Below are 14,982 nucleotides of genomic sequence, written 5' to 3'. Positions count from 1 at the left end.
TATTGTATTCTAATTTTTGCCTCATAACTTTTGCACTGTCCACTTCCTGCTGTGACAAAACAAATTTCCCACGTGTGGGACTAATAAAGGTTATCTTATCTTATCTTATATATAGATATTTTGATCGACTCTAGTTCCCATGAAGGAAGAAAGGACAGACAGACACTTTTTTTGTTGTTGTTGTTTTTTGGTTGGATAATTGACAAACAATGAACTGGAATAATACATTTATTCAGCTATTTTTTGTCTGAGTACTGCTCTGTTTGTAACACAGAAGACATTTAAATGTCTGAGACATCCAAAGGTTGAAACATTTGGATCCAAAAAAAAGTAACACAACCAGCTGTAACCTAATGGTTCAGTCTGTCCCTTAAAATTAAATATTTATTGATTTGCTTTCTTCCTTTTTACCACATACAGTATGACTAGTGTATTTGAAGGTGGACAAATGTCAAGGCAGCAGGGATGTGGGTATCAAAACTCAAATGGAAACTGTGTGAAAAACACACTGAAGTGTTAACATAATAAAAATATAAAAATAGCCAGTCGTATCCGTCCTGAAAAATTCAACAGGTGCATCTGAAAACCCAGACCCCACACACACACACACACACACACACACACACACACACACACACACACACACACACACAGAGTGGAGGTCAGAGGAGGTCAGAGGTCAGCATAGTAAGAGATGAGAAATTCCACACCTGAATACAGTGTACACACGCACACACACACACACACACACACACACGGGGACTTAACCTCACCTCATCCTGATTGGCAGGAAGTGGCACACAGCGATTATTGAGCACGTCACACGGCTCAAGTTCCAGCGACCGCAGTGGTTTATCACAAGGAAGCTCACCACAGCAGGTTAATGACGAGGAACGGAGCTCAAACTATAGGCTGCGTGCGTGCGTGTGTGTGTGTGTGTGTGTGTGTCCGTCCCATATGAAAAAGATATATATAAATCTTATAAAGTTTGTATCTGTCTTGTGTGAAACTTGTATGAAAAGCATACAAGAGTGAAAACAGATATAAGATCCCTTGAAAAATTATATAAATGAAACTTGTATGTTTTGGATACTTAATAAAACAATATATGAAAGTAATGAGAAAGTGGCCACTTTCATGAGTAAATCATATAAGTTTTTACGATTTCTTTTCCATGTGCGTGTGCGTGTGTGTGTGTGAGACCTCTCACCTTTGCAATGAAGTCTTCTCTGTGGGTGTGCTCCTCAAAAACATCTGTCTGCAGCCGTTCTGGGTTCAAAAAGACACACATCTGGATTATAATCATGATATCATGACACTCCACTCCCACCCACTCCATGACATGTTGGTCAGTCACAGGAGTTCGTTCAGTGAGAGACTGAGATTACCGAAAAGCACCACTGAACGACACAGGAAATCATTCCTGCCTGTGGCCATCTCCCTGTACAACGCATCCACTTAACACACTGTTTGCTGCTACAACTACACGTTTCTTTTCCAAATATTTATTTATAAGTGACTTATGTATGTATGTATGTATGTATGTATGTATATATATGTATATATTGTACTATTCTTAGTTAGCGTATTGTCTGTCTTGTCTTAATGTTGGTTTAAAATGGAGCACTGTAACAAAAAATAATTTCCCCCAGGGATCAATAAAGTATTCTGATTCTGATTCTGATTCCACAGTGATCAGACTGAGGGGTCACAAAAGCAGTTAAAGCACTGCTAAACAGTTAGCAACCTATGGGGAGGTACCAAAAACTGCATTTCCGCTAATGTCCACTACAGGATGGCTCCACAAATGAGTGAGCACCCATAGGCTGTATCTCAATTCAGGGGCTGCATCCTTCGGCTCAAGTACACCGCGAAGGCCGGATCCTCCGAAAACCGAGAAGGCCGGAAGTGCGAGGCTGTGAAATGGGACGGTCTAGCCTTCAGATTTGCGTCACCAGCTGTCTCAATGGAGTTTAATAAACTCAGCCGTCTACTCCTTGCTCCGTAAAATATAACAGGACATTGGAGTAAATTCTCTACCATCTCACCATCCATCCATCCATCCATCCAGTCGCTTCCGCTTATCCTTTTCAGGGTCGCGGGGAGTGCTGGAGCCTATCCCAGCTGTCATAGGGCGAAAGGCGGGGTACACCCTGGACAGGTCGCCAGTCTGTCGCAGAGCCAACACATAGGGACAGACAACCATTCACACTCACATTCACTCTACCATCTCACACTTCTGTTTAATCAGTTTTCTGTTTGATGTTTATTCAGCTGTGTGAGAACTATAACTTATCTCAGCCAAACTGATTTACTTAGGAACAAATAAAAATAACATACAATAACTTTTTGAAGGTATCTAAGTGACTTATGTATCATGTTTAACCTGAGTAGCCAAAGAGCGGACAGAGTTTGAAAACTGCAAAAATACATTTTGTTCTCTATGAACAGTTTTCGAGTTCATGATAGCTGTGCAAAGGTGATTTTGGTTTTTTTATAACTCAGGTGATTAAATTATATTAAGGTTCAAAGTCATGGAGGCTGAATGTGATCATCAGCGTTTGTGTTGCCGGTCCCTTGTAGAGTAGATTAACGCATTTATCTGACAACTACAGCCTGGTGTAAGGTACAGACTGAGCTTATCATGGTGAACTAAAGCTAAAATAAATCTAAAACTGAAAAAAATTTAAAAAAACATTTAATTTAACTAAAAACAAAAACTAGACTTCAGAAAACACAAAATTGCACTGTACACCAAATTTAAATATGAATTAATGTGCCTTTGTTTTAAGACCTGTCCATAGCAGATCTTAAAATTAGATAAATACAAGCTCTGATGGACAACAACACACAAACCATCACACTAACTCATTCTTTATTCAGTAGAAAAAAACTAACAAAAATGCAGACACAGTGAATAAAAAAGGCATCATTTAGTTTAAGACCTAATCGGTCTCTTACATCATTATGGAGGAATTTTGCCCAACTCTTATTTACAGCAGCCCCCACCTCAGCACTGGACCATTCTGTTACAGATTTGCTGCTGTGCTGTGGATCATTGTCCTGTTAAATGACCCAGTCGGAGCCAAGTTTTAGCTGCCGGACAGATGGCCTAACACCTGACTCCAAAATACTTTGGTATACAGAGGAGATGGTTGAAGCTGCCCGTGTCCTTCGGCTGCAAAACAAGCCCAAATCATGACCCCTTCCTCCACCGTGCCAACCGTACAGTCTGAGATGGAGCTCTTGGGTTTTGTTTTGTTTTTTACAAGTTCACTGAGCATTGCACAGTCTGACCTTGGAGGGAATGTTTTCCACTTGTGGATTATCTTTTTCTTGCTGTTCCTTACTGTTCCTGCTATTGCTTCTTTACAGGTGCTCACACTCGCTAATGAGCAATGAATCAAATGCATTTGATTAGCAGCACCTGGCTGTTACGTATACTTGTTTTGTCTGCAAGCCGGGTTACGCAAACACACACCTGTAAAAACCCAATAGTATGCTGTTAAACTGCGCATACACTGAATGTTGATTGGTTGACAAATGAGCTGGAAAAGGAAAGGGTGCAAACATTTCTCAATTTGAGAGTTCACCAGGAACTGCAGTGGACACCTTTCATTCTTTTTTAACATTCTTTTTCACTTCAGCTCTTGGGCCAACACAGTACAAGTGAGGCCCACACACTGGCTGCACCCCATAATTTGGACACTGCCCCCATCTGCGTATTTAGTTTGTCCACACACTGTTTCTGCATTTTGCTTAGATGTTGTTAGATTAATTACAGCGCAGCTTGCTAACCAATATGTTTGCTTCCGACTTCAACACACCAGCCCAAAAACCAGTGAGTAATGTGATGGTGGATTCCTCCAGCTTTCACCAGGTGCATATCACAATCCCATTACAACAGACAAGGAAGTGCTGCTGGAAATGCTGCGACCTTACAAACAAATCAAATCAAATCAAATCAAATCAAATCACTTTTTATTGTCACATCACATGTGCAGGCACACTGGCACAGCCTCTGTACCTCTGCTGAGCGTGGCTCCATTCTCTCTGTAGTCCTGGATCTCAGCGTCCTTCCTCACCAGCAGACCTCCCAGCTGCTCCACCTGCCGCTGCAGCAGGCGACTCATCGTCAGCAGGGGGCGCACCAGCTGAATGCACACCTGAAGAAACGCACAAAACAGTCAGACAGCCCAGCCGCCACGATTAGGGTTTAAAAAAGAAATCTGAAAGGTAAGGACGTACCAAAGCTACTGGTGCAGGGGTGCAGTGAAACTCCCAGTAGAAAGGGAGTCCTGCCAGCTCGCTCTTCAGCCTCATGTTGATACTACCGTCTTCCTGTCTCGTCAGAGAGATCTGAACCTCGTTTTCAGTCTGGCTGCCGACTCCCGCCAGGCAGGGCTTAACCACCTCACACAGGTGAGTGAAGAAGGCTTTTACTGGGGCTCGCAAACGCCTGTTAAGCTCCTGATGATGGAGAACAAGAATGTATTCATCAAACACGGGTTTTTGCTCATCTGGCTTTTAAGAACAGTAAGAATAAAGATTTCCTGCTAAGTAAATTCCACAAGGCCTCGCAGGTTATCTGTTCACATTTGTGCATACATGTGCTCTGCTCTGGATGACTGCTGTGTCCATCCTCTCCTCCCACATACAGTGCATGTCGGTGAGCAGGATATGGTACGCCGTCTCACCGAACCAGCTCTTGGCCAGGAGCTGGCACCCACTGATGCTCACGGGAAGCCAGGGACGCCGGAAGAGGATGTCCTCAGCAGGTGCTCCGCTTCCCTCCATCAGGGAAAACAGGACGAAAGAGCTACTTAAAGGCAGGGTGGAGATGTTGTATTGTCATTATTATTGTTAGCATTATTGTTGTTATTATTATTAATATTATTCGTATTCCAACTCTTACAACAAAATGTTGCTTTGATATTATAAAAAGGGTTGCACTAAAAACAGTAATTAAAACAACAGCAAAGTATTTTCTTTCACAATAAAAGCACCTATTATCACAGGACTCGTAGCCATATTTGTCGGTCAAAGCAAGCAGGAGCTGCTGTTTCTGAAAGTGAATGCCAGTGAACACATGGTCTAATTTCATTTTATATCAAAAATGTTTTCTAATCACTCACCTCCGAGGAATGCGCCCCCAAAAGCCTGGGCTGAGCTCTGCTGAAGCCGCGTTTTATAGACGCAGAGCTGGCCGCATAATCACAGCACTGCAGGAGGTTCAGACCGCAGTGGCAGCTCCTGTTTTCGGGGAAGGAAGTCGAGTGTTTCTCGTCAGTAAGTCATTAGAAACACACTACACAACACAGAGGTTGACTCAGGATCATTAAGAAAACTCAAAAACACCAAATCAGTCACTTTATGACACCAGTTTACACCGAAAGGACGGTGGACGCACATGCCAGCGGTTTTCTCGGTTGTGTCGTCCAAACTCCGTTCAAAAAATTAGGAATTTAAAATCCCACTGCTCCTTATCACATACTGGTAGGAGTCATCGTGTTATTTTAGAGCATACACACATGAGTAGCAGCTACTCTTTAACTCGGTAACCATCTAGCCTGTATTATAATTAACATAGCATTTCCAGAGACTTAAACACGCAGCGATCATTGTTAGAAATCAAAGACGAAGCATGAAGAAAAATATAAAAATAAAGACACTGAACACGAGTGTTAAAAAGAAATGTGTGTTGCTAGGTGTATTCATAAAATAAAAGGGATTATAGACGTGGTTTTTCTCACCCTTTTGAGCGTATAACCTAGTAACAAATGACCAGAAAACCAAACTATATTTAAAAATCGAACATTTTTTAGGTTTCAACGTTTCTCATAAAATATAATGAATATTTAGTTTATAACAAACTTCAGTTTACATCGATAGTTCAAATTTTTTAACTCGGCAACAATCTACACGATACTAGAAACAAATTTACTACAAAATGTTTCACTTTTAGCTCTGAATTGACAGACTTCAAGGTCTGGTACTCAAGGTGTAAGTTAAGCTAATTTTTTGTGTCTCTACAGTTGTAAACGCGCTAAAGTGAAGTTCGGTTATTCTAACCCGACAGCTCCTAACACACATAGAGACACTGAGAAAAACGGTATTTTAAACGTACTAAAGCTTACAACAACACACGCTGCTGCTCCGCAGTCGGTTCCTGTTGACAGTTAAGAATTCCAACACCGACGACAAACAGCGGCGCTTTTAAAAGGTTCCGCCAGTCTCGAAATAAATAAATAAATAAATAAAACTCAGCCTCTTAAAAGTTACCAGTATTTTTTTTTTATTTCATGCACCCGTTAAACACTTAATATACTTCATAACAGTGAAATTTAAATGTTTCGTATTAGCTTTTATCAAGTTTTATATTTTGGATTTTTTTAATGTGCATATTTTTGAAATTCCTTTTTCTGTAAGAAAAAAAAAACAACGAAACAGTATGGCGGATTAGACATCAGTCCCGAACTGCGTTCCTCATTTAAAATCGGCCATTAATGTGTAATGGTAGATTGGCTTCTGGTCCTTCCCTCATTTACCGACACATAAGACTCTCTGTAGCAAACGCATAACCAACCACGAAGGGACTCGAACCCTCAATCTTCTGATCCGAAGTCAGACGCCTTATCCATTAGGCCACATGGTCTTCGATAATGTAGCCTGGACAGAGGCCAGATGACGTCAGCTGGAAGGCCTGGTGATTCACTATCTGAAATAGTGTCACTTTTCTCTCATTTAACACTCTCTACAACAGTGGTTCTCAAACTTTTCACAACGAGTACCACCTCATAAAATACATGGCTCTTAAAGTACCACCCTTATGACCTACATTAAAGTACAGTAGTATAGGCCTATTTAACACCATATACAGTTTACACAAGACAATTTTATTTCTTATATGAATATTATTTATTTTAACTGCCAATAATAACAACTGTACTGCATTAAAACATTCACAGAAGGTGGGATATCCAGTCTTTAAGTGATGATGTATGAACCCTGCTTCCGGGTCCAAATTACTTTGCTTTTATTAAGGCTGTTGTGTTTTATCATGTTTAATGCTTTGTATCTTGTTCTATTTAATCTGAACAAGCCCCTTAAAAAAGGCAGTGATCACTGTTGGCCTCTCGCGGTTTTTATTACCACTATTCATCGGCAGCACGTTTTATAGCTCAGTTTTTAAAACCTTACGATGTAGCTACAGCCCTTCTGCTACAGCTCTTGAGGTTGTGACTCCTGTCTAAATCAGTTGGCGCAGCATGTCCAACAAATGTGACGTGAAACTGTGAATGAAAACAAAACTAAAGCTTTAAAGGATATTTATGTTGGTTTTGCATCTTTAGTAGTCTCAGTTGATTGGAGGTCCAGAATAGATAGTCTTTGTTCAGTGAAATCCTGGAAAACAAAAACAAAAACTTTAGTAGTCTCAGTTGATTGGAGGTCCAGAATAGATAGTCTTTGTTCAGTGAAATCCTGGAAAACAAAAACTGTTGTTTGACCACTCTTCGTGCAGGTTGGTTAGCTCAGGTGGGTAGAGCATGGTGCTGAAACAGCCACGGTCATGGGTTCAAGCCCCATACTGACCACTAAAGTGCATGAGTGAGCTCAGGTATGTAGTAGCTGAGTTCACTTGAGCACATTTCTTATTACCAATTGGGCTTCATTAACAAGAAATAGCAAAAAAGAAGTCAGAAATACTCCACATAAGTGCTTTTATACCTAACACGGGCTTTCCTAAAAACAATAACAGCAGTGTCAGCTGACAAGGAATATAAATGTCTGCTTCAACCTCTATCTGCACAGCTCATCAGCTGAACTCTACAGCTGGCTTCAGATCAGACGATTCAGGCCACGAGTCAGATAACTAGAATATGGTGCTGATAACACACAAGGTTATGGGTTCAATCGCCATACCCGCTGTTTAAGCGTTTCCTGGGTAACAAACAAGTTTCATAATCCCATTCTTAAAAGAGTCCTTTAGATAACATTTTAGGGTCAGGGATAGCTCAGTAGGTAGAGTGGTGGCCCCATGATTGGAATGTCAGGGGTTTGATTCCCCTGAACAGCTACCCTGAGGTACCCCTCAGCAAGGTGCCATCCCTACACACTGTGCCCAATGGCTGCCCACTGCTTCACTGAGTGAATGGGTTGAGAGGAATTTCCCCACAGGGATCAATAAAGTACACTTTCTTTCTAATAAATTCTCTTATAGTTAAAAAAAAAATGCAGTTCTGTGCAAAAAGCCACCCCTCATTTATCTGTACTTTCATTCCAAGGGGCCAGACTGTCTTCCATTTTTTGCTTCACAGTGATCTATTGATTACTAAAGAATTTGTTATAAAATGCACCTAACTCAAGGGAGGAACCAGTGTTGTGTTTACACATGTGAAAAAAAACTGGGGGTGGACTGAAAAAAAAATTCTTCACATGAAGTAATGATTTTGAGTGAAAAGCAGCTAAAATAGTTAAAACAAAGTTTTATTTATTTATTCAAGTGATCAATCATTAAGAAAAATGTGCTTTATATTAACTGAATGCATATTAAAACATGTGAGAAACATTTACTCTCTAGCAACCGCCTCACACAAACACACCGGCGCTGACTGTGTGGATTTGAAACACAGGGAGAGGTCACGTCCAGCCTGCATGTCCACTGCTGTCACAGACACGGAATATTTTAAAAACCCCGTTAAAGTTTGTGCTGTCACCAGGCTGTCCGTGATGGTGAGTAAGAGACGGGAATGTAAATGTGCATGTAGCTTCACTCGGCTAGCAGAGTGGTCACGTTAAAGTGAGCAACACGTGGAAGTTTTCAGCCATGTGGATTTTTTTTTAAAAAAATACTTTGTCATGTCATTCATTCAGCACAGCTGTCCAGCTCTTTCAAATGCAGATAAAAATAACGTGTTTTTCCCAGTGTGGAGCTCACTTTCTTTAACCACAGCACCGGAAACAAACTTCAGGTTCCCATTTGCGCCACATGATATATAAACCAAAACAAAAAAAACGGACTCTAATGATATTTTATATCTGGATCTGGATCTTGTCAAGTGCCTAAATGCACTGAGCTGCTGCCATCTGATTGGTTGATTATACAGTTGTGTGAACATGCTGATGGTTTTGTTTTTGGTGTAGAATAAGCTTTGCATATTTAACAAAATCATGCGAAATTTAAATGTCACCTTGTACGTACGTTAAGAAGTTTGTAATGCCGTGAAAACAAGTGCAGAGTGCAGGCTTTTGTTATCTGCCCTGTTGAAGCACATTTTAATATGCTTGACCACTATTTTGAGTTATTATTTGTTTTATTTATGGGGATATAGTACATTTGTTTTATTCATTTCATTGTTCAGTAAAATTATTTTAAATGTTTAGTCAAAGGTTTATGATTTGTTTCTGGTTTGTAAAAGAATAAACTGTATAGTTTTAAATAGCTCTATATAGCATTATTAGTGAATTGAACTTAAGATCAATCTGTTGATCTTGCAGAGATGTGACGTGATATTTTATATCTTTATAGGATACTTTTTATATGTTATCAATACACACTATAGTTGTAAGAATCATAGTCACCTCCATCAAAGAGCGGATGTGTTTGTTAGCGTGTGCTTCATTCTGTTTGCAAACACAACAGCTGGAAAAGATTTGAATGAACTTTGATCATACTTTGTAGGGCTGCAGAGTAGATATTGTGGTTTCTGTTCCTCTACCTCTCAGACATTTAATTGGTCACTTTTGCTATTGAAACTGTGGGAGTGGCTAAAAGAAGCTTTAATCATAAACAACATTCTGGTCCACACTCTGCACCAGTCAGTGGGAGTACTGGATGTGTGGGCATACAGTGGGTACGCTGCTCAGATCAAACAGTCTGCCCAACATTTCACAGCAATACTGGGGCCCACAATGGGCAGTTCACAGTGCCCAAAGTGCAACCATGTGGTTGCTGGGGAAATGTCGTCTGGCATTAATATAAGGACACAAAAGTGAGCCAGGAGCTTTGTGGCATAGGTTTTCATGGCTGAGCAGCTCCTGTAGGTGGGATGTGGATGTTACCCAGTATGTTTGTCCATACACACTCATTAGCCACTGGCATTAGTTTGGACCTGATGTTGTCTCCAGAGCTGTCTTAACTTGTTGTGGCACAGATTCAACAAGAAACCAGTTTGAGATCATTTGAGCTCCGAGACAAGGTGTGTTATCCTGCTAGAAGCAGCCATCACTAAATCAGTATCAATTTCTTCTATTGTCCACTTTTGATGAGCCTGTGTGAATTCTAGCCTCAGTTTCTTTTCATGAGCAGTGAAATAGGTGTATCCAATAAAGTGGCCTATGATTGTAGCATAGCTACAATATATATTCACATTATGACATCTAAATTTTGCATGGTTTTATTAAATATGCAATTTTCACATCAGATCAGATTTGACATATTTAACACGTGTTATGTCTCGTATGATCTCTGACAAGTGTGCCTCTATGAGGCTATAAGAAAGACTCTAAAGGTGGGCAGTTGCCAGTTTTTTGGTCATCAGAGGAAAACAGAACATGTTTTTCTAAAAATACATATTTATTTAATAAGACTTAGACAGATAATTGTAATGATAAATTGAAATAAGAGTAAAGTGTATAAAGTCATAACAGCACCCTGTCTGTGTCACTCATACACAATCTTAGTGTCCGGGTTTAGTTGAACCAGGAGAGGGCGACATTGCTCTTCTTATGTATGATTTCCATGTATTTCTTACAATATCAGTCACAAGGGACCATTCTAGTGCCATTCTACCAAAAGAAACAAATGCCACCTCGGGGGAATCTGAAGTCGTGTGCAGTGCTGTGGTTAAAGACTTGAGTGCTGCAACTGAAATATGTATAACACTTTCCTCATCTACATTTAAAACAGCTGCAAAAAGACATGTGCACTGAATGAAGAGGTCTTTAGGCTACGTTCACACTGCAGGCGAAAGCGCATCAAATCCGACTTTTTTGGTCGGACACTCTGAAGAGCACAAATCCAGTATTTTCATATCCGATCTGGGCCACTTTCGTATGTGGTACTGAATCGAATACATATCTGATGTTTCAGAAAGCGACTGCTATTTGAATGGTCACGTCGCACTAAATCCGTCTTTTACGTCACTGACACAAGACAGACGCCATCAGCGCCGGAGAAGACAAACGAGAAAGCATGAAGAGCGAGTCAATGGACAGAAACTGAGGTTGTGAGTCTGTGCAGAAATTGCTAGACTGTTGCAACAACACCTACTAGCTCTGTAGCCGCCATTTTTACTTCCGTAAACAGACCGCGTTATGTGTGACGTCTTCTTTTGCGCATGCGGGCCACTTTGAGGTCCGTGAACCGTTCACACCAATGGTTGGTTCACACTAGAGCGCATTTGGTGTCACATTTTATTTGTAGTGTGAACAACCAGACAAAAAAAATCCGATTTGATCAAAAAAAATCGGAATTGAGCATTAAGACCTGCAGTGTGAACGAAGCCTTAGATCTGATGACATATGGAATAGCATTTCATTAGCACAGAAACATTGAAGGGGTCTTCAAACAGCTGGAGGAAAGCATCCACTTGCTTGTTTAAGAAGCTACAAACAGCAGAGGAGAGTGATGGGAGAATAAAATAATTTTTAAAAATGCTTCGATGGCCACGTCAGATGGGTGCTTCTGAATCCTGTGCAGCTGTGTGACTTATTAGTGAGATTTCAGAAATGCTTAAAACCTTAACTGAAATGGACATAATAAGGCATGGAAGTTTGTTTCTGTCAATATGTTTTATCAGTTTAAAAATAAAAATTAAATTAATGATTTAATGGTAAATCATTTAAAAATAAAATAGTTTAAAAATAAAATACAAGCACAAAGTAACACAGAAACATTGATATATCTATATCTCATTAAAAGATAAGTAAATGTAAACTTTTTGATGCATTTTAATGGTATATTAATTTATTCAGTAGTGTCAGTTTATAATGGGTGTGTGGGTCTCCTGTAATATTGACGTTCAGGGGCGGTCTTAGCCTGTTTGGTGCCCTGGGCGAACACCCCCTCTGGCTTTGTCTAGGGTTTATTTCTGGGATTTCACACAACCCAGGATTCAAATCATGAACACATAATGGGCTTGGATTTACAACTTTATGAATGAAATGTGCTCTATTTGGAAGCAGCCCCCCCCCCCCCCCCCTCCCCTTTCAATGGGTTGTCTGTGAGACTTTAAATCATCAAACTGTAAATTATAAATTTTAAATTGTTATTGATCCCTTTACCACTAGTCATAAAGTGTATATTTATTGTCTTAATCTTTTTGTATTTATTGTTTGTGTTCTTGCACTGCTGTAACTGGAGCCTCGTCATCTCGTCTCTATATACTGTACTGTACCTGAAAGTAAGAGCTCGTTTAGACTCTATTCTGTGAACAGGCTACCTCCCACGAATATGTGAATTCTTCTGTGAAAGAAGTCTTGATGCATCATCCAGGAAAGTAAATCTCCAAAAGTTGATTCTGTTCATCTGGACGTAGCGTTTTGTGGGAGAGACGTTTCATCACTCATCCAAGTGACTGCAGGTGTCCCCAAATCTTATAAACAGTACATTTGCATAATGACTGAAACCAGCCCACTGAAGGAACAACGGGCTGGGAGGTCAGTTCCTTGATCTTAATTATGCAAATTCTCATGACCATTGACCAACAACCACTGACCAAAACCCACTGATCAATGGCCATGAGTACCATTCACAGAGAGTTGGGGAATGGCTGCAATCACAGCATTGTAAGATGGCGAAAAAATGTACCCTTAGGCCCCCTCCTCGATTCAGAGATGGTCTTTCCCTTTTCACGGAAATGGCCTCCTTGACTCCCTGCTCAAACCAGCGTTCCTCCCTGTCCAGGATGTGCACATCCTCATCCTTGAAAGAGTGTCCACTGGCCTGTAGGTGTGACTAGACTGCAGAGTCCTGGCCTGACGAGGTAGCTCCTCTGTGTTGTGCCATCCGCTTCGCCAGAGGTTGTTTGGTTTCCCCGATGTATAAATCCTGGCAATCCTCCTGGCACTTAACAGCGTACACTATGTTACTCTGTTTGTGTCGGGGGACCCGATCCTTGGGGTGGACCAATTTTTGGTGCAGCGTGTTTTTGGGTTTAAAAGCCACAGAGGAAAAAATGCGCCTCAACTGTTCCGATACTCCTGACACATATGGGATCACTACAGGCTGATCACTTGGGCAGCGGTCGTCCTTCTCTCCTGGATCAGCTGGAGCTTTCCTTAGGTGTCTTTCCAGCTTTGAGAAAAGTCCAGCTGGGATAACCACATTTACTCAGGGCCTTCTTGATGTGCCGTTCTTCTGCCTCCCTGGCCACTGTGTCTGTGGGGATGGTGTTCGCTCTGTGTTGTAGCGTCCTGATGACGCCCAGTTTGTGCTCGAGGATATTGAGAGTCAAACCTTAAATACTGATCCGTATGCGTAGGTTTACGGTACACGTCAGCTTTTAGATGTGCATGTGCTTAACTCAAGTGTCATCTTATCAACATGTTATGTGGTCTTCAATGTTTTTTTTCTTCTATTTCTGGCAGATACAGACATTTAATTTAAAGTCTTGATGTTGCATCTGTCTACATACTGTTAGTTACTAACGCTAATGAGCTGTTGTGTTTTATTTTGGACTGGGTTTACACAAATGCTCACTGAATGTGTTGGCAATAAAAGAAATTTAAAATAATAAGTTGGATGTACTTAATTCATTTGTGTGGAACCTGTTGACAAAATAAATTTATGTAAAACTAATTAGTAAAGCACAAGGTGGCTGAAAATATAATATTTGAATTAATCTAACTTAAATTTAACATTTTACTGCCACAAATAAGAAATGTGTTGAAGTAACTAATCGAAACTATCTAACCTGTAAATATATCATCTATGTTCATACAACATAACTTGATTTAGGTAGTCTTAAATATCTGTTGTTAATCTTAAGTAGTTTTTTAAAATTAGATGAACTAAACATTTTTGCTTTAAACTAACACAATGCAATTTCATGGAACCTGTTGACAAAATAATTTTAATTAAAGTCAACTTTTCATTTTTTTGAGTGCAAGCAGTCGGTCCAGCTGACTTTCTTGAGGCACTGAGGGCAGTTTGAGTGCATTACAGCAGACTGATCTTCTCTGTTATCTTTCCAGTGTGAGTGCACGAAAGGATCTCACAGATGAACATGTGGTCCCTGACACTCCAGCCACCTCTTCTGCACCCGTCTCACCTCCAGCTGAGGCTCAGAGGAACAAATCAAAGAAGGCTTCCTGGTGGCGCAGATGGCTTTTTTGTAAGGTGAGTTTACCACTGCAGAGAATAAGCTCTGAACAAACAAATGGTGCAGGAATTTCTGCATCTATTTGTGTTTAACTGGATTTATTTGTAAGTGGCAAATCTGAAGTATGAGGTCATTTTACTGTGTTCCTGTTTAAAGCTGATTCATTGCTTTGTGTTTCTTCTCCTGTAATTTCATCACTGTGATTGCACTGTTTGTGTCTTTCTATAATGGTAACATCAGCACTGAAAAATGTGAAGTCAAGGACGTTGGTGTCCAGATGGAAGTTTCCTGCCCCCCAAATTGCTGCTGTTTTTCTGCACGGTACATTCTACAGAGCCGAGTGTGAAACGTGAACAGCTGTTATAGGAACATATGAAGTCTGAATGTTAGGATTGGCACTCAAATTCTCATTATGTCGTCCATTTTGGTTGAACTAACTGGTGACGTGTTCCTCAAAGAAAAAGGTGACCTTAGATGATGAGCCGTGTTGGCCTGAGGTCAATGAGAGAGATGAGCCAGTTTCCAGGCCGTCTACCCCAGCAGGTTACGGTGGGTAGCCAGGGGGCTATGTTGGAGACAGAGTAAGCACAGCAAAAAGACCATTGTTAAATTAGCTCCAACAGAATTATTTTCAACACTTTTTCAGGGTTAATATATT

At 40.5% G+C, this 14,982-nt stretch overlaps 1 protein-coding gene across 2 annotated transcripts in view; it reads right to left on the bottom strand.

Moving 5' to 3' along the window:
• nhej1 (nonhomologous end-joining factor 1) overlaps positions 1 to 6,199 on the bottom strand; it is a 30,096-nt gene extending 23,897 nt beyond the window's left edge. The window contains exons 1-6 of one of the 2 annotated variants that reach the window (XM_082525030.1): positions 6,128 to 6,199; positions 5,136 to 5,253; positions 4,609 to 4,822; positions 4,249 to 4,470; positions 4,028 to 4,166; positions 1,211 to 1,269 (exon numbers count right to left, since the gene is read on the bottom strand). In XM_082525030.1, the coding sequence (XP_082381156.1) occupies positions 1,211 to 1,269; positions 4,028 to 4,166; positions 4,249 to 4,470; positions 4,609 to 4,797 (609 nt within the window). In that variant the 5' untranslated portion in view covers positions 4,798 to 4,822; positions 5,136 to 5,253; positions 6,128 to 6,199. The remainder of the gene's footprint in view (positions 1 to 1,210; positions 1,270 to 4,027; positions 4,167 to 4,248; positions 4,471 to 4,608; positions 4,823 to 5,135; positions 5,254 to 6,127) is intronic. The other variant, XM_082525031.1, reaches the window with a different exon arrangement.
• Positions 6,200 to 14,982: the final 8,783 nt, after the last annotated feature.

The sequence above is a fragment of the Aulonocara stuartgranti genome, assembly GCF_965226115.1.
Source record: "Aulonocara stuartgranti genome assembly, chromosome: 23".
In the NCBI taxonomy this organism is placed as follows: domain Eukaryota; kingdom Metazoa; phylum Chordata; class Actinopteri; order Cichliformes; family Cichlidae; genus Aulonocara; species Aulonocara stuartgranti.
Note: the sequence above shows the minus strand (reverse complement) of the source record. Positions and strands in the feature narration are given on the sequence as shown.